Source organism: Ailuropoda melanoleuca, chromosome 4 (assembly GCF_002007445.2).
Source record: "Ailuropoda melanoleuca isolate Jingjing chromosome 4, ASM200744v2, whole genome shotgun sequence".
NCBI classification, from domain to species: domain Eukaryota; kingdom Metazoa; phylum Chordata; class Mammalia; order Carnivora; family Ursidae; genus Ailuropoda; species Ailuropoda melanoleuca.
This window is the reverse complement of record NC_048221.1, coordinates 3,719,924-3,739,695: the sequence shown is the minus strand read 5'-3', so window position 1 is coordinate 3,739,695 and position 19,772 is coordinate 3,719,924. Positions and strand designations below refer to the sequence as shown.

General features: G+C 55.5%; 1 protein-coding gene across 1 annotated transcript in view; it reads left to right on the top strand.

Moving 5' to 3' along the window:
- The window catches only part of PTPRS (protein tyrosine phosphatase receptor type S), a 65,923-nt gene that overhangs the window by 20,230 nt on the left and 25,921 nt on the right, over nt 1-19,772 (top strand). Inside the window, 7 exon segments of the mRNA XM_034660015.1 lie at nt 1,538-1,546; nt 3,128-3,145; nt 5,595-5,705; nt 7,550-7,572; nt 16,401-16,623; nt 18,113-18,694; nt 19,587-19,735. Of these exon segments, the coding sequence (XP_034515906.1) occupies nt 1,538-1,546; nt 3,128-3,145; nt 5,595-5,705; nt 7,550-7,572; nt 16,401-16,623; nt 18,113-18,694; nt 19,587-19,735 (1,115 nt within the window).

Below are 19,772 nucleotides of genomic sequence, written 5' to 3'. Positions count from 1 at the left end.
GCCGGAGAGCCACAGAGGTGGGGGGTATCTGCAGTGCCCCCGCAGTGGGGACACAGTGCGGTTCAGACAGGCAGAGGTGGGGGGGGCCATGGAGAGTGGCAGGGATGGGCATCTCCAGTGCCTCACCACTGAGTACGTAATGGGGCACAGACGGTCAAGATGATGGGGAGGCATGGAAGGTGGTGGAGGGAGAGTGTCTTTCCTGCTGAAGCAGTCGGTCTGTCCAGTGAGGATGTAATGGGGTCCGGACAGGTCAGAGGAGAGGGGAGATGTCTAAGGCAAAGGCAAGAGAGTATTTCCAGTGCTGCCGCAGTGAGCCTCTCTGGAGCAGGTAGGAGGCCTTAGACGGGTAAGGTAATGGGGAGCCATAGAGAGCTGCAGGGAGAGAGTGACTCCAAGACTGAGGCAGTAAGGGCATGACGGGGCGCAGACAGGCAGTCCAGCTTGTTGGTCCGGGCCCCGGCTGGGCCAGAGCACCAGGCCTTGGCCATCTTGGGGGTGGGTGGTTCCACGGTTGTGTCTCGGCCTAGTGCCCATGTGCCCCATCTGTGAGTCTGTCTGTCTCGGGGGCTGTGTGTGTGTTCTGTCAGTTGTCCCACTGCTTCATGACAAGTCCACATGTGCGTGTCTGGGCTAGCTGTGCCGGCCTGACCCGCTTCCCGTGTGCGGCCGAGCCACCTGCACGTGGGTTCACCGTCTCCCTCCTGGAGCAGAGCTTGTCCACCTGCATCTTGGCTGCACATTGACCCACGTTACTGTCCCTCCTGGTGCGTGCATATGTCTGAGGGCACACTCCCGTCCCCCTGTGTGCAGACACGTGGTAGGGATGTGCCCCCTGTGTGCTCCCGTGTGTCAGTCCACTGTGATTACACATGTTGGGGTACACCACTTTGTTTTCCTTCCCCCCTTCCTCTGAGGACCCCCACCCTGGAGCCAGCCCTGCCTGAAGGCCTCCCTGTTGTTCTTAACGCCCCCACTCACTGCCCGGTCTCATCCTCTGACTGGTCCGTCTACCCGTCCTGTTTTCCACTTCTGCCCAGCGAAGAGCCAAGCTCTGCGAAGGGGCAGAGTTTCTTCCCTGGAGAGATGGGGACCTTGCCCCGGGGGGAGAGAGACAACCTTCCCCCTCCTGTGCTATCAGGGGATACTTGCAGCTGGGGGTTCAGTGGGGGGATGATAGCCCGAGGATCCAGTTGCTTCCCTGCTGGCTTGTGCCCTCACGGCCCCGAGAGAGAGAGCTGACGGAGAGCACGGACCCAGGGGCCCAGGCGCCTGGGCCAGCGTCTGCTGTGTCCTAGAGCAGGGCTTTTCCTCTGGGTCTCGGGACCATAAAACGCTCCTCCTCCCTGGCACTGGTGTGAGGGGCTTGAGACGGAATGCCTGGCAGGGACTAGGTGCTCAGCGAACATCAGCTGCTTTATCTGATTATTATTCTGACCTCCCCTCCCTGCCCCGCCCCAGAGAGGATACAGGCTTTTATATAACACCCATTAATGATCCTGTTCTCTTTTCTTGTCCCTCTGTTGTAAACGTTCAGAAACCTTTGGTAAGTCTCATTTGTTCCCCACGTCAACAACTAACGTCCCCTCTTCGTTCCCCTCCCCCCGCCCCTCCCCCCCAGACTAACAGCCACTGTGACAGTAACGGTGACCCACTCCACGTGGCATGTTTACTAACGACCCCCCTCCCCCACCAGCCACCCAGCCCTTCTCCATCAGGCATCAGGGGGCTGCAGAGAGAGGAGCCCAAAAGGAAAAGAGGAAAAAGCACAAGGCCACAAGGGGCCAGTCAGACCCCAGAAGAGGGGTTAAGGGGAAATTAGGGGACTCCTAGAGCTAGTGGAGTTTTGCACCTAATACTCCCCCAGCCTTGACACTGCTGGAAAATGAGGAACTTACAGAAGCTTGGGAGCTGGATCTGAGGGGAGAGAGGACTTCTCCAGCTGGGCTGGCACTGGGTACTTCCTTCTTTTACCAACATCCAGCCTGAATCCCCTGAAACCAACTGCTGGGCTAATTCATACTAGAGTGAGAATGACTGATGTTGGCCCATGAAAGTTCCTTCTCCTCTTCCTCAGGTTAAGCAGTAGACCCACCTTTAATACCTAAGAGGTATATTCTCTCCTCTCAGTATAGGGGCCTTGGGGGCCTCGTCAGGTTGAGGATTCTGTAAGAAGTAATACAGAGGTCTAGAGGCTGGAGACCTGGGTTCAAAGCCCACCCCTGCCTCTGACTCATGGTGTGACAATTCGCTGGCCCCTCTGGGCATCCATTTGCCTATCGGTTTGCCTATGCCCTCCGGAAGGGCTTGCATTCTCTCACTCTGCCCTGGCCTTGGGATCCCTGGGGTCCCCTTGTTCTTGGTGGGGTTCTCAGCTGTCCATCAGCAGAGAGAGAGGGGCCCGGATCTATCCCAGGAAGATGAGCTGGGGGTATAAATCTCTAAGCCATGACTGCCTTTTGTGTGCGTCCTGAGTTGTCCCCTGCCCTCAGCCCCCAGGTCAACGTGCAGATCGCCCTTTCCTCTTTTCCTTTTGGAGGTTAATGAGATGGGAGGCGGAGGGCCCACCTGGAGGGCCCACCCTCCACCCTCCACCCTCGCTCCCCTTTCGCTGCTCTCCCCTGTCCCTCTTACTTGGCCTGTTTGTAACGCCTTCCCTTTGCTTTATTAATGCCCAGCCCTGGGGCGCTAACCCCTTTCCCCCGTCTCTAACAAGACTCCCAAGACTCTCCTTGCTCCCTGTCCCTTCCAAGAAGGAAAAAACAAAGGGAGGTCCATGACCGACCTCCCTCAGCCCAGAAGGACGGCAGCCAACAGGGCCAGGCCAGGCCATAGACCTCCCTGGGCCATAGGGACACCCCTGAGACCAGTCTAGAGGGGCTTCTGGATGCAGTCCCTCCTTCCCCAGGAGACTACCGCCTCCTGTGGGAAGCCTTCCTGACTGACAAGCCCTCAGACCCTGCCCTGCTCCTGCAGGGTCCATAGGCTCAGGGCTGGCTCAGTCCCCTACCCCCTGGGGGCAGAGTGGACAGGCCTGGCTCGTGGCCCAGCCTGGCCTCCCTGGGGCCCCCCGGCCCCCCAGGACTGCCTTCTGAAATTCACCTGACTCTCTCTGCTTCCCTTACAGAAAGCACTCCGATCCGAGGTAAGAGGCTCCTTCCTCACCCACCCACCCACTCACGCTCTCTCTTACTGCCCACCTGGCCCCCCAGGCTCCGTGGGGGGCTACACCCAGGCCCCTTCCACATATTTCCCCCTTGCCACCCTGCCCAGTGTCTGTCCAGTCTCTGTGTCTGTGTTGCTGTGTGTAGCTGGGGGGCCAAGTGTGGCCGTGACTGCCCCTCAGGCCACCTGGCTGCAGGGAAGGGGCCATCTCCTCAGGAAGGGGCGGTGCCTCCCATGCCCCCCCAGAGCTCTGGGAGCCAGATTCTGATTGCTGCTCTGTACACAGGCCTTGTCTTTCTCCAGCCTCATTCTTCTCGTCTCTAAAATGAGCGTGCAGAGGGGGCCTTCTGGCTCTTCTGCTCGTTTTGACCTGAGGGTCCAGCCCGAGGGAGCAGAGAGTCAGGCTGTGTCAAAGGCCAGCCCCTAGTGCTGACTGGAATAGACTAGAATAGGCCTGGGTGGGAGCCCTAGGGAAGAGTCAATGTCTAGTCCTGGCTTTACCACGGAATGCTGTGTGACCTAGAGCAGGCCCCCTGCCCTCTCTGGGCCTCCACAGTAATGCCTGCCTGCCTGCTATTCAGAGCCTTGAGGTTGGGGGAAAGTAGGAAGTGTGGGATATGGGGGAAGAACCTGCCTCCCTAGCCCCCCGAGAAGCTAATCTGGGGTCCTGATTTGTGGGTCCGTGTCATGTCTATGGAACAGCCAGGAACAGCTGGGTAGAGGGGTCTTCTTGGGAGCTTGGACTGGATTTTTGGACTCCTGGTGCCAGGAACTCATACCTATGATTCAAACACACTCAGAGATGTTCACTCACCTTTCATTCACTCGTGGTCAACAAGCATGTGGGTCCAGGCCTGTGAGTCAGACATACTTGGAGATGTTCACTCAGTTGTATTTAGTTATGAAAACGAAAACTTTGATCCAGGCCTTTTATTTCAAACATACTTGTGGAAACATTTGCCTTGTTTTTATTTACTCATGGGTGTTCAAATATTGTTTGAGGCCTGTGATTTTAAATACTTTAATATGTTCGCTCAGCTTCATTTACTTGTGAAAATGAGGACTTGTTCCAGACTTGTGGTTTCAGATAAACTTGGGGAAACGTTAGCCTTATTCTCATTTACTCGTGGGCACTGCGGTGTTTGGTCAAGGCCCGTGCTTTCATGTATTCTTGAGAAGGTTTGTGCGTTTTTACGTGTTCATGGGAAGTAACGTTTTTGATCCGGGCCTGTGATTTCAAACATAGGGAGGGGAAACCAGCCCTATTTTTGTATATTCATAGGCACGAAGACCTTTGATTTGGGCCTATGCTTTTAAGGATACTTGAGAAAATTGGCCTCTTCTTTAAACTTTTATTCACTCACGAACCACAGATTGTTTGATCCTGGCTTGTGATTTTCAAACACACTTGTGGTCCTTCAACCTCAATTTTATTTGTGGGTATTAGAGGTCTTCATTCAGATCTCTGATTTCAAACACTCAAAAAGTTTCCCCATTAGCCCGAGAGTACCGTGGACCTGGGTCTAGGACCGTAATTGCAAACACACTTGAGGAAATTCATTTGATTACTCATCAGCACCAGGATCCTGAATCCAGGCCTGTGGTTTTAAAACAGGTGGGTGAATTCAGACTTGCTTAGATGACGTTAGGGGAACCCATGGGAAATTCAAGCTCCTCTTCAATTAATTTCAGGTACAGGGGGCTTTAATCCCAAGTTTTTTTTATTTCAAACATACTTGATGCATATCGGTCTCCACCTCCTTTACCTTAGCTACTGTGAGAGGTATCCCAGTCCTACAATTTCAGTTCGTCTTAAAGAAAGGCAACCTTGTCTCTCTTTATGGGCACTCCAGGCTTTGAGACCTGTCATCTCAAACACACTCAAGGAACCCAGACCCATGTTCATTTACACATGGGCACTGGTGGCAACCCACGAACAACCACCGGCCTTCTGAACTTGCCCATTTCTTGTGGCCGCCCCTGAGGGCCCAGGGTCTCGCAGACGGCTGCCGTGGGTTGTGAATGCCAACTCACTCATTCCCTTTTGCCTGGAGAGCATCACTCAGTGCTTTTGCAAACACATCTCCACGGCACGGACCTCTCCGCTCTGGAGTTAAACCTGGCGGTCATTTCTGAAGCATGAGCCAGGCATCCACCTGGTGTCCCAGTGAGAACGGAGGACATGGCGGGGGACTGCAGTGTGTTTAGGCTGGTGTTAGGCTAGGCTTGGAGCGGGGGGGGGCGGCGGGGGGCAGGGGAGACTAGCGAGGGAGCCCCCAGCCCAGCCAGGGTTTCCAGGCTAACTCATCACTTTTGTCTGCCTCTCTCTGGCCCAGAAAGAACAAGAGACAGGCGAAACGGGGCTCTGGGACAGCCCACCCAGCCCAGGCCCTCCCTGACTGGCCAGGCTCTCTCCCCTCTCCCCACAGGGGCCCTGCAGATTGAGAGCAGTGAGGAGACGGACCAAGGCAAATATGAGTGCGTGGCTACCAACAGTGCCGGCGTGCGCTATTCCTCACCTGCCAACCTCTACGTGCGAGGTAGGGAACGCCGTATCCAGGTCAAAGGCAGGGACCCGTCCTGTCCTGTTCCCCCTCCCTCCTTGGGCTCACAGCCTCCGGGCTCCCCTGTTCCCTGCAGACCCGAGCAGGAGGGCCCCCCCACCCCCTGGTCACAGCAGGACCTTGGGTGAGGCGGCACCCCTCTCTGGACCTCAGTTTCTTTACCTCTAAAATGGGGGCTGCTTACACCCCCCACCCCCATGCCTGTGACGGATACCCCGTGGGCTGCAGGACTTGGTGGGGAGGCAGGAGGGAACGGGGCAGGGCCAAGGGGGTCAGTCTTGGGCCCACAGGGCTGGGGGAGCCTGCAGGCCTCTGCCCCGCCCGCCCGCCCGCCCATCCGAGTCGGCTTCTGTGGTGTGTCGTGCCGTGCCCCCCCTTGCTGTGTGCTTGCTTTGCTTCTCCAAACTCCGTGGCCTCTCGTAGCTCCCCGCTTCACCCCCCCCAGCGCCCTCAGTCTGAGAGCTGGGGTGGGGTCTTTGAGGCCGCCCCCCGCCGGCCCCTGCACCTCCGGCTGTCCCAGAGCCCGGTGCTCTTTGTCTCCTAGTCACCCTCAGGAAAGGACTCGTTCCGGCCCAAGCGAGGCCGAGGCCACGGCAGGCACGCAGGCCTGGGGCTTGGCACCCCGTCAGGCTGCGGCAGGCACGGCACGCCAGCGAGGCCTGTCGCTCTCGTCATGCCCGGAAGCCCGGGTCCTTGCCCCAGTGCCCCGCGCCCCCCAAGGCGGCCCTGGGGAGCGTCTACACAGACTTCCTTCTCGGTCCCTTGGTGTCCCCTCAGAGGCGCCGGGGGGCTCCCCTTGTCCCCAGAGACCTGGGTCGACCCCTCTCATTCCTGTGTCGGTTCTCTTCAGTTCTTCCAGAAATTTTAATCCTCCTCCTCCATTCGCTCTCCTCCCTCTCCCGCCTCCCAGTGGCTGTTTCTGATCAGATTCTTGGTAGAAACAGCTTCTGCTGCCAGGAAACAGGGCCCCCTTCAAGCCCCAGGGCTGCCCTGATTGGCTCTGTATACTTGACTGCACCCACACTTCTCCGGGCCTCAGTTTCCCCCACACGAGGCACCACGCCCCTGCCGTTTTCCAGCTGGGAGGCGGGGCGGCTCCTCCCTCCCCCACAGACCCTGCCTGCTTGGTCCCCACCAGGCACAGCCCCACCGGTCCCGAAGCAGCTCCTTGGTTCTGCACCTTGGGTTTGACATCTTGTCTCTGAGGAGGAGGCCACGTGGAGGGGGGGGACGGGGGCGCGGGCGCAAGGGTGGGCAGGGGGCACACACCGATCCACTGCCACGGCACCTCTGGTGAGTTATAGCGCGTCCGTGACTCCAGCTGACTGGTCTTCGTCTAACCTGCTTATTTCTCTGCAAACACGTGGGATGGGGGTTTGTAAGTCTGGCAGGGTTCAAGGAGAGAGTGTGGACAGCGGGCATGGGGTGGGGGGGAGGCCTCTAGCGAGGGTGCGACGAGGGAGGGGGACCCCCGTGTCCTCAGCCCCCTGGAGGTGGGGTCCCCAGCATGAGCCTCTGATCTTTTGGGGGGGGTCCAACCTCCCAATCTTTGTCTGGGTCTCAGACGCTCCAGAAATGAATTTAAAAAAAAACAAAAACGTGGAAGACGATTGTAATATGTCAAGAAAAGAAAAAAAGGTCATTGCTGTTCTTTTTTATTTTTTAATTTTAATTTTTTTTTTTGGTTTAAAGAAAAAAACAACAAACTATTGCAGCTTTTAGCCTTGGGAAGTCCTCTTTTTACTCTCTGTATCTCCCCTATTTTTTCTCTTCTCCCCATGTCATTGTGTTCTGCATCAAACCCCCTTTACATCCCTCAGAGCTTCGAGAAGGTTGGTGTGTTTTTTTCTTTTTTACTTTCTTTACCCACATTTTTACATTCTGAAAGTGACACGCACACACACGACACACACACAGACACGCACACACGCGCGCACACACAGACACACACACGGAAAACAAGAGCAAAGGAACTAATAAAGAAATAAAGAAATAAATGACGGAATACGAATAGTCAGCACAAAGCGAACAAAACAAAACAAAAAACCGCCAAGCGAGAGCAAAAACCCAGAAAGACACGAAAATTTCAGCCGCGCCCAGCCCGGCCTAGGGCCGGCCGCACACATGCGATGCTTGCATTGTGGTCGCCTCTATGCATCCGTTGGTAATGTTGTTGCTAAGTTTTTTGCACTCCTCGTCGTCATGGTAACTTGGGCCTGATGCATGCCGGGAGAATGTAAAAATTTCTCTGCATGCCACTCTTGTCGGTTTGGTTTGGTGAATTCCCAGCGCCTTCTGTTGGAGTGTTTCTCGTCTCCTGTTCTGTTTTTCTCCTTTGGTTTCCTTCGTATTTCTTTCTTTCTTTTATTTAATAATTATTACTATGATTTTGGTTTTGTTTTGTTTTTGGGGGGAAAAAACCGATCAGTTCGTTTTTTTTTCCCCCTCCTATCCCCGTTCACCCGGTCCCCTTCTACCCCAAAGCGTTTCGTCTTTGGTTCTGTCTCGTGTTTCCGTGCTATTTGGTTTCGGTTTCTTGGGCTGAGCTGTTCTGTGGTTGTTCTTCCCAAACGCATTGTGATTTAAAAGCCAGTGTTCCTGTCCCAGCTACCATCCAGGAGGGCGGTAGGGGTCCCACAGCTGGGATGCTGGGGCAGAAAGTGACCGCCCGGATGCAAGGGCACAAGGGAGGTGACATAGACAGATGGTGGGGTGTGTGGGGAGAGCAGCCCCATTTGCCTGGCCTTGCTGGCCAGCCCCCTCTTCCCCAGAGCTGGCGCCTCAGCCCTGCAGTGCTGCCATGTTGGAAGGGGGCTTAAGCAGGCATGTTCCCGTCTTTCTGCCTCAGCATGAGACCACCTCCCACTTCCCCAAACGACCCAGAGAACAGGCATTCGAAGCGCAGCTAAATGGGCAACCAGCCTTTCGAGGTGTTGCTCACGAGAGCCGCAGTCCAAGTGTGGGAAGTGGATGCCTTACATTGGATGACACGTGCTGGGCACATAGACAGCTCTCAAGATGGCAGCTGGTGTGATGCCTTTGGCATCCTGGCTGGGCACAAATACAAAACTGTCAGAAAATGTAGCATGGCTGACTTTGGAAGAAATACGCAGGCAGTTAGCCCGCCCTTCAGTGCTATGCCTCCGCCTCCCAGGCGACGTTGGCCACTCCCTCTGCCCCCTCACCTGCTCTGGGCCCAGTCACAGGCATCTTGTCCAGCAACACAGCACGGTCACTTTCTGAGTACCTGAGCATCAGAACTGTGGAATTCTGGAGAAGACCCGGGGGAACTTTGGACGTAGTCTCTCCCCCCTCTCTCTCTGACTCCCCGGTTCTCCCACTGCCTGCCTCTGCCTCTCTTTCTCTCCCCCCCCATCTCTCTCTCTCTTTCTCTCTCTCTCCCCCTCTCTCTCCCTCTCTCTCTCTCTCTCTCTCTCTGTCTCCACCCTCCCTCCCCCATCAAAGTGTCTCTCTCACTCCTGCAAACAGTCGGAGATTTGGAGATGCACACTCCCATTTTCTGCTCCCTCCCTAAAAAAAGGCAAGCCCTTGAGAATACTACTCCAACACCCCCCCAAAAAAAAAATTCATTTAGATTTCTAGCCCCTGGACCCTCAGCTGACTACCCAACGTAGGTGGTAGAGGGGAGGCCAGCCTGTTGGGGCCACCATTTTTCCCCTCTTGTCCCTCACCTTCCTTCCCTAATCTCCCACTTCTTGGGAAGTCTGGGGCCAAGTTGGCAAGAGGACTTTAGAAGCAGTAAGAGGAGATGGCTTTCTCCTGTCTCCTTTTTAACCCAGGGTGAGAGCTGCCAGGCCGACCCCCAGAGGAGCTCCAAAAAATAGAGGAGAGGTCTCCCAGCCCCTCCACCAAAGCTGGGTCGTAGTGAATTGGAGCTGAGAGGTGGCCGAGGGTCTTGGGCTCTGGCCCACCTGGATTCAAACCCTGCCTCTGCCCCTCCCTGGCTGTGTGACCCTGGGCTAGTCACCTGATCCGTTGAGGCCCCATTTCCGCATCTGCACAAGGCATTAGCTCACAGGGGAGTTGGGAGGATTCCACTGAGCTAATCCATGCTCAAGTGCCCTGTGCTGCGCACGGCGTGTAAGCGATCACTAGTGGGGTTGTCGTAGAGCAGGAAGGAAAGAGTTTGAGCAGTCACTTCCCTTCTTTGGGGACCTTGTCTGGGCCATTATGTACTCCACAGATCCGTGGTTTGAGTAAGGTGGCTACGGCAAACTGCTCTGAAAAGAATTGCAGGGCAGAAGCGAATTCATTTGCTCAGATCTCATTTTCGCTGGTGCTTTTTCTGAACCCATCCCATGATTTCATTTTCTCCTGGTTCCAACCCAATTCCTGTGAGATCAGTGGCCGCCCTAGAGTCACATCTTTCATCTTACCCCCCTGTCACTCTGCCAGGGAGTTCAGTGGCCACAGAGTCCGAACAGGCAAACAACTTGGGTGCTAAGTTACCTTGCACAGAAACACCGGCCCCCCAGAAGGGGGGGGGTGGCACCTGGCACGTTCGGCCCTGAGAGCTACAAGCCTTTACCTTGTTGCTGGGGCAGCCTGACCCAAGAGCTGGCTGCCAGGAGTCCCTACCCCCAGCTGAACTCCTTTAATTCCCCCATCACCAGCTTCTGCTGACCTTGGGTGGTTCGGGGGGCGGGCTGTTCAGTTGGCCCTTCTCCTCTTGAAACGGATCTCTGAGATGCAAAGGGCCGACGTCAAAACGGAGCCCAGTGTTTAATACAGCTGGTAATGCCACTTCCAGGACTCCCCTGGGAAAGAGGCAGCTCAGGCTTTTGACAAAGGGGGAAGCTGATCAGGTTACATTCTCCCTGGCTGTTCATTTTCTCGTTTGTCTCTTTTACGTTGTAAGGCTTTACGGTCTCGCTTTCAGGGCTAAAGTGGCGCCTTTACCACTTGGTCCAGCGATCTAGCATCATTGATGCGCGGGACCCAGTTAAATGATGTGTCACCCACCTGAGGGTGTGAGAGCTGCGGGGAGAGCTCACAGCGAGCCAGAGGCATGGGGAAGAGCTGTCTGCCTTACAGGAACTCAGGATGCCTTTAGGGTTTGGGAGGAGGTCAGATGGGGCTGGGATACTTTAGTGACAGGTCTCGAATCCTAAGCTCAGGAACGGGACTCGATGCCCAATGCCTGTGGTGGGTCTAGATTGCCCCGATTTCTGGGTGTTCCCCGGAACTGTCTCTGTGACCCGTCCCCAGGCCTCTGCAGATCAAACCGTGCCATGGGATTTGTATGGGACAGATGGTTTTCAAAATTAACCCTCTGACACCCAAGTCATGTCAAATTGGCGGGTATGACCGCTAGGCATTCTCCTTACTTCCAGTCCCACCCCCACCCCCAAACAGGAGTAGATACAGATATTGGGCCCGGAATTGCCCCCCGACGCTCTTGTATCTCCAGAAAGATTTGCATTGGGGTGTGTTGGTGAGCTCCCCAGTTCCTGCTGATCATACCTGGCCATGCCTCCCCTTGCCCTGCCCCCAAGGCCCCTGACATGACCCTGACAGGACCCAGCCCTTTTCCTCATCCTACCCTCATCCCAAGGGGAGAGGGGGCTCCAGGTGGGGCGGCAGGGAGGGGGCGTTCTGCAGGAACACTGAGCTCTAGAACCTCTCGCCTGCTGCCTGCCTCACACCCCTTGCATTGCTGTTTCCTCTGTTCGGGGGGGGGGAGGGTGAGGGGACTATTAGATTACACCTTGTCATTTGGAAAGCCCCACGTCTCTGGCGGCCACAGCGAAGGGGGGATGAGGAAGAGTCATTCGATTGGCAAGATGTCATCCCATTCTCTGCTAGAACCAAAAAAGGGGGGGGCAAGAGAGAGGGTACCAAAAAAGGAAAAAAGGAGAATAAAATTAGTATCGATAGTGCAGCAAAATGTCCAGCTAAAAATGCTAGCAACTTGCTGAGGCCGCTGGTCAGCCCATGGGCCGGGTCCAGCCAGGTCCCTCCAGGCCTTGCACGCTATCTGGATGGCGGAGGGAGCTGGCGGGGGGGAGGGAGGAGGCGGGATGGTGGAAAGGGGGCAGGAGCAGGAAGATGCCCAAGGCAGGCCACGGGGCGGTACCCCCACTCCCTGGGCCACAGGCTGGGGTTCAACAGAGGGGCTGAGAACCGGGCTTTGGAGTCAGGCTCGGACCCCCTCCCTTCCTTGGACAGGTGTAATCTAAGCTTCAGTGAGCCCGTGGGGGCCGCAGAACTTCTTGGCATCTCTCCCTCACCCTCCCCACCCGCATCCTCATTTTGGAGTCTGGAAGAGCACCCAGCAGCTCCTCTTACCCCAAAATGCCAGGCAGAGCTCCCCCTCCCTCCCTTGGAGCTGCGGCTTGCCGAATCGTTGAGATGTCTGACACTGTCGAGTTCCCTACCTAGTGCTTCAACCAGATCACCTCACTTTTGAGTTTCCCCTCACCCCTCCCCACCCTTTCTCCCCTGAACCCCCTCCCCCTTTTGGTTTTTGAGTTTCTGCCTCTTCCTGCCTGGGGGAGGGGTCGTCTCCCGGTTGCTTTGACGGTTTTTGAGTTGTTTTTCCATGTGAATCGGGGTNCTACTCGGTGACGAGAAGAGCTGGAAACGAGAGCCAGCTGGAGCGTGCTGAGGACCAAGGCTGGTGTGGTCCCCTTATAACCTGCCTGGACCCTCCATTCAGGTCGGTAATTGGGGGCGGGGGTCCCGCGGGGCCACTCCGTCCTGTGGGCTCTGCGCCCACCTTACTTTCTAACCCGCACCTCAAGCTTGCAGCCAGGGGTGGAAAGATGTGGGTGGGTGTCAGCACCAAACTGGGCAGAACACAGCGTCAGCCACCCGCCCTTGCTAGCCAAGAGTTTGCCCGGAGGCCTAATGAGACCCCCGGGGGGTCTGAACCACCTAGCGCCAATGGGCATGATCCCCCCCAAAACTCGCGGCAAACCAGCCCTCTTTGTACAGCACACACTTAGAAACGGATGAGGTGAATGAGAAAGCAGGTAGGCAAAGTTTCTCGGCTGTCAGCTTTTACAGCTTGTTGGCAGATCCATTTAACTGATGGCTGCTAGCCATGGTCAGGATTGTGAGTACTAAAATTACAGTTGTTGATAAATGCCCTTCCACATTTAACTGACTTATAATCAACAATCCTATACCACAGATCTTTGACATATTCAAGATAGATGTTTGTCCCTGCTTCTGAAGAAAGTTGGAGGTATCTTCCAGATCTCCTCAAGTGGAGGTATTTTAAGATAAGTTCAGATGTGAACAGGGTCTCTGGGGCAAGATGTTGAACCTTATTACATAGGGATAAATTTGGCTAATATTTAACCTTTAAATCCTAAAGCTACCACTTATTCCCTTTGATATTCCAATAATCCATTTCTGTATGGGTATCTTACTAATGGCTTCTGGACATTTGTTATAATGACTGCTGGATAGTATTCAACTGGTGGTCACTGGTTATTATTCAGTTGATACAGGTAGATATAGGTGATGGGGTACTTTTGTCCTCCTTGCTGTCCCCAGAAGGTAAAGACACATGAGTTTGAAAGAGCCAGGTGCCAAGAAGAGACACTTGGCTATAATCCTTGCTACTTGCCATGGCGAGAGAAGACTCTCTCTACCTGAGAGGCAGGGGCCAGGCAGTCCTGGCTTTGAGCTCTGGCCCCACCACTTCCTTGGTGTCTTCGGCTAGCCCTGTCACATCTCTGAGCCTCCACTGACTCATGCACAAGATAGGAAGTACAGATATTTGCCACACCAAATTGGACATTATGGATAAAGGGATATGGGATTCTACAGAAATCCTGTTTCCTTTTTAACTAAATCATCCCAAACTCCCTTAAGGTAGAGAATCTGCGGATCTTCCCCCTTCCCTCCCTCAATCAACTTAATGGCCTTCTGAGCGTGTCCCCAATTACCTCCATTTCACAGATGAAGAAATCGAGGCACCTGAGGGACCCTCCCAAGGCCCATGGGGCTTACTCGACCACATCAGCTCTCCCGCCTCTGCCTGGAGAGGTTTTCTGTGAGACTCTGAGGTCGTGAGGAATGGCCTTGCTGTGTGCTCAGCGTGTCTGAGACGAGGGCTGTTCGTCCAGCCCTCAGCCAGGGGCAGGTTGTCCCCGAGAAGTGGGGCTGGGCTGGTTTGCCCCGAAGGTGCTTCTTCTGTGAGGATCTCACCTCCGTGGCCACCTCGAGCCCGCAGCCGGGGTTCTCGAGTGCTGGGTGGGGAGGCCAGACCCTGTGTTCTGCCGCGGGCGGGGGGCACCTCCCTGGGGAAGTCACAGCCCTCCTCCCTTTCAGACCCCGATTTTCAGCCCCACACATTCCATGTCTTTTTGATTTTTTTGGGGTTTTTTTGGTGTGTTTTTTTTTCCTTTTTGCTTTTGGGTGTTTTGTTTCAGAGGGGATTTTTGTTTGGTTGGTTTTTTGGATTTTTCCTTTTTTTCCACTTTGTTTTTTCATTTGTTCCTCCTGGTTTTGTTTTGGACGTCGATGCCGTTTTCTGTCCTTGATTAATTAGCTCCCCCACGCTCATCCCCCATCGTGTTCTGTTTCCATGACAACGCAGCGTCGGGCATCCCACTCGTGCCTCGCTGTGGATGCCGGCGGCTGGCCTGGACCGCGTCCGCTGGCTGGCCAGACCCCATTCTCCCCCAACTCCCCTCACCCTCCACCCAGCCCTGCCAGAAAGCCACCCCCCATCCCAGTGCCCTGCCCCGCCCCTCACCCCCAATCTGTCTGCATGGCCCCTCTGTCTTCCCCCCTGCACCCCCACTCCTCCCCTCCAGCAATACCTTCCACTTCCTCCATCCCGTCTCCAACGTGACACTGGACTTTTCGTGGGGCTTCCTTTTCTGAAGGGCTGCTGCTTCTTTGCCCTGCTTCCCACCCCCACGGAACCCCCCCCTCCTCTTTGCCTCCAGCCATCCGGGTTCAGGGAGCAAGGGTTGGGATTTCCAGCTTAGAAGCCAGGCTGGAAGAGCAGGGTTTCCGGGCTGCTTCCCTTTGTCCCCTGGAGCCCCCTCCTCTGTAAGGCAACCAGACCCCCTGACAGCCACCCCCCTACCAAGAGCATGTGGAATCAGAGGCAGGTCTGGGTGCCAAAAGTCATTTTGCGGCCCTCTCGAGCCTTGTTGAGTCTCCAGTCTGTCATCTCTATAGTTCGCGGGACAAGACTCCTTGACCCGCGCGAGGCTGGGGACCCACCCATGCGGCTTCTCGAGGCCCCAGGGTTTTAGCCAGGGTCACCCTCTTTCTGGCTCGAAGGATCTCCTAGGTCATCCCAGGTCCTTCCCACTGCAGTTTAACATCTCCTGTGGAGCAGCCACGCCTTTTGGAAGTTCAGGTGCCATTAGGGTCCACCCCTCCCCTCCCACCCCTGAAACCTGTCCAGCTTCCGAAAATGGAGCCCCCGAAATGCATCCTGCTGCCTTCACGGTCTGTGAGATTGGGACAGAAGGCTGCACCGGCTTCCCTGCTGAGAAACGCACAGAACATGTCCCTGTTTTCTCAACGTTCAAGCTCATTCCCTCGTTTTATTATTATTATTATTATTATTATTAATTAATATCCTATTTATGATTCTGCCAGGGCTGTGATGTGACAATGTGATGTGTCACATTGGGTCACATCCGCTAGAATTAATATGCAGCATTGAAGTGGGCCCCCTCCTCCCTCCTTCTCTGTCTCTGCCCCCCTCTCTCTGGGCCTGTCTTCCTGTTCTCTCTCTCCCGTGGCTCCTCTCTCTCTCTTCTCCGGCACCCACGAGTGTGCACTGAAGGCCCCTGAAACTCAGGCCTCTTCCCTTGCATTACCTCTCTCTCTGTCTCTGTCCCTCCTTCTGCCTCTCTCTCTTTCTCTCTCTCTCTCTCTCTTTCTCTCAACCAACCTATCTTGCATGCTGTTTGTGACTCTGAGAGCTGCATCTATCAATGGAAACTTGTCAGATCCGACAGAAGCTTTTAGAAGGGTTTCTAAACCCAAAAACCACAAAAATTTCATTAGAGTTTCTCATCTTTTCCTCGAGGGCCCCCGGGAAGTGGGCAGGGCCCCTGAGTCACCGGGGGGGACGAGGGTCGGGGGCCGAGATCCTGGCCCCCTCTGCCTCCTAGCGCCATCAGATTCCGTGACCGCCCCGCTCCCCGTCCGACTTCCCCAGAGCCCCCAGCCCCACTCCCAACACCTGCAGCTGCGATCTTCCGAAGCTCCCCACTTGGGAGAGCGGGCGGAGGGGCTGCTCCCCGAAGCCACGTCTGTCAGCAAAGATGAGAAACAGCTGATAAATTTTTGTGTTCGTAACTGTGCTGTGACCAGCCACTCTGGTCTCTGAAACCCTGTTGCTATGAAATAATGCTTCATGTCTCTTTTTATTATATATCGATATATCTCTCTATATATTGTTTGTGAAGTACCTTCCTTTGAAGTTTTGGTTTCTTTGTGTTGGAATTTGATTTTTTAATTTGTTTTTTTTGTTTTCTTTTCATTTGGAAGGAAAAAAAATTTTCAGCTGGGGGGAAGGAAACAGCCCTGTTTATATTTAAATTGTTTTCCACTTGTTTTTTCCTTTTTTTTCTTTCTTTCTTTCCTTCCTTGCTTTCTTTCTTTCTTCCTGCTTTTCTTTCTTTTTCCCCTCTGCATCCCGTCTCCCCGCCCCCCAACCCTNGGGAGATCATGCCAGGTGGCAACGTGAACATCACCTGTGTGGCCGTGGGCTCACCCATGCCGTACGTCAAGTGGATGCAAGGGGCCGAAGACCTGACGCCCGAAGACGACATGCCCGTGGGTCGGAATGTGCTGGAGCTCACAGACGTCAAGGACTCCGCCAACTACACGTGCGTGGCCATGTCCAGCCTGGGCGTCATCGAGGCCGTGGCCCAGATCACAGTGAAATGTAAGCAGGGTCCATGGGGCCTGGGAAGGCAGGTCACCTCTGGACTTCCTCTCCCGCCCCTGGCATAGGTTGGGGGGTACAGGTGGAAAAGCTCTGAGTTTCCATGCTGGCTATGGTCACTCGTGGCTGCAAAGGGGATGGTTGTTTTGTGAACAGATATTTATTGGTTACGCGTTATTCTGGGCCCGGCCCTTTGGAGCAAGCCATGGTCCCGTTCTGCCACATGTAGAGTCCAGCACGAGAGACAGCCACGTAGCCAGGCAGCTGTGATACAGCCCGATGGGGATTGTGACGGGGATCACGCGGTACTCTTCAGCCCCCCACCAGAGTAAAGGTCTTGCCTCCCAGGAAAGTTAGGTCAGAGAAAGATTAAAAGTTGAAAAGGAGTGAGCCAGAGACAATGGAGAACACTTCTAAGGGAAGGAAACAGCCTGTGTAGACTCAGAGAGATGGGGCTGGGACAGAGGACTACAGATTGTCCTGACGTCTTGAGTTTGTGGTGAGATTCAGAGGAAGGTGCCTCCAAATATTTTTCTAGCTTTAGAACAGGGGCCAGCAAGCTACAGCCTGCAGGCTGGAACTGGCCCTTCACTTGTTTTTATAAATAAAGTTTTATTGGCACACAGCCACACCCATTCATCCGTGTCTTGTCTGAGGCAGCTTTTGGGTAACGGGCAGAGCTGAGTAGTCTCAACGAAGACTTCCCGGCCTACGAAGCTGAAAATAGTTTCTGTAGAGCCCTTTGCAAGCAGAGTTTGCCAAGCCCTGTCCTCGGGCCATAGAAAGTGTCAGCACCAGCTGGTTGTTTGGTCCTTTTCCTGAAGGATCGACTTTCTCTTGGGACCTCTGTGGCGTAAGAACTTGGGACAAGTGGGAGAGAAAGTCGCGATTATCCAGGTGCTAGGGACACAGCTGTGAACAAGACTCTGGTCCCTGCTAAGCGCTGGGCAAGGGCGCCTCTAGCCGGGGTGGTGTGGGCGACTTTAAGGAATGAGAAGGAGCTGGCCATGTGGTCCTCTGGGGATGGAGCATTTCAGGTACAGGGAACAGCAGGTGTGACATGGGAACACACAGTATGGCTGAGCAGAGTGAACCACAGAGAGAGGGACAGACCTCTTGGATTCTTAAGAGTAAGTATTTTTCTTGAAGAGCAGATTGATGTTTTTTTTTTTTTTAAAGTCACTGTCTTCAGCTTTATGGGCCATCTAGTCTCTGCGATGGCCCCCGCAGTCCCCCAGCTCTGCCCTCGTAGCTCAGAAGCAGCTCTGCAATTCGTAGGCACGGCTGCGTCCCAGTAAAACTTTATTTATAAAAACAGGTGCTGGTCCTCGGGCCACACTTTGCCGTATCCTGCTATAGATGAGGGGACGGGGGTCATTAGGCCTGTGGTCACTGCCGAGGAAATCAAGGCTCAGCGAGGGCAGTGGTGCGGCTGAAAGTCACTTGGCCTCCAGCGTGCCTGATGTGTGACCGTGCCTTCCCCCCACAGCTCTCCCCAAAGCTCCGGGGACTCCCGTGGTGACCGAGAACACAGCCACCAGCATCACCATCACGTGGGACTCAGGCAACCCAGACCCCGTGTCCTACTATGTCATTGAATATAAATCCAAGAGCCAGGACGGGCCGTACCAGATCAAGGAGGACATCACCACGACTCGTTACAGCATCGGGGGCCTGAGCCCCAACTCGGAGTATGAGATCTGGGTGTCCGCTGTCAACTCCATCGGCCAGGGGCCCCCCAGTGAGTCGGTGGTCACCCGCACAGGCGAGCAGGCCCCAGCCAGCGCGCCCCGTAACGTGCAGGCCCGTATGCTGAGCGCCACGACCATGATCGTCCAGTGGGAGGAGCCCGTGGAGCCCAACGGCCTGATCCGCGGCTACCGTATCTACTACACCATGGAGCCCGAGCACCCCGTGGGCAACTGGCAGAAACACAACGTGGATGACAGCCTGCTGACCACCGTGGGCAGCCTGCTGGAGGACGAGACGTACACCGTGCGCGTGCTGGCCTTCACGTCCGTGGGCGACGGGCCCCTCTCGGACCCCATCCAGGTCAAGACGCAGCAGGGAGGTGAGATGCCCGTGGGAGGTGCGGCTTCTGTGGAGACGGCAGGATTCGGGGCCCTCGAGACGGGGAGGAGGAGGTGGGGGGCGCTGGGGGCAGACGTGTATCTGGGAGTGTGCAGCTGGCTGATCTTGCCTGGAAGCCACAAAGGGGTTTATTCACCCTGCATGGTGCCGTAAAATATTTTCGTGCTAGCGTTTCAAACGCAGGAAGTTGTCCCAGAAAACCCACATTCCTGTCTTCTCTTGGGAAATTCGATTTGGCAAGCCCATGGGGCTCTGATTGGACATCCAGACAGCTCCTGGCGGCTGTGTCTGCGTTTGAGAACCCCTGTTCTCCATGCTCGTCGGAGGGATTGATGCCACCTGCTTTGAAGTTATAAAGGGGAAGCGCATCTGTCCAAAGGCAGCGGGGCTGGCCTCCTGCCGGCTCCGGTCGAGGGGCAGGGTGGGGGTGGGGGCATCTAGGTGCGTGGGGCCCCAGCTCTCTGTGGGTTTCCCGTCCTTTGCGGTCGGGCTCAGGCTTCAGAGCCTCAAAGCTGAGAAGACTCAGCAGCTGCCCAAACGAGAACTGTGCCGCCGCAGAGTCCATAGAGGGTGGGGAATCCACGTGTTGAAACATCACCTCCACAGTCTCTCTGTCGTTTAATTTGGAGGAAGCAGAGAGGGTAGGGGGATGCAACAAGGGTGGTAGGGGGCCCCTGGGCAAAGAAGAGAAATAAGAACAGTGGAGAACATTCCAGGAGCGTCTGGGAACGAGCAGCCTTTCCTCCAGGGCAGTGCTGAGCTTTATGGGGCTCTTTTTGAGAGAACGGGGACACCTGGCGGGTTGGGCACCCCATGTGGAGTGGACCCCTCCCCGGCCACCCCCATTTCTCCTCCTCTCCCCTCCCCCACAGTGCCCGGCCAGCCCATGAACTTCAGGGCCGAGGCCAAGTCGGAGACGAGCATCGGGCTCTCGTGGAGCCCCCCGCGGCAGGACAGCATCATCAAGTACGAGCTCCTGTTCCGGGAGGGCGACCACGGCAGAGAGGTACCGGGGGGCGCCGTATGGGGGGAGGGGCACAGGGCCTGGGCGGGGAGGG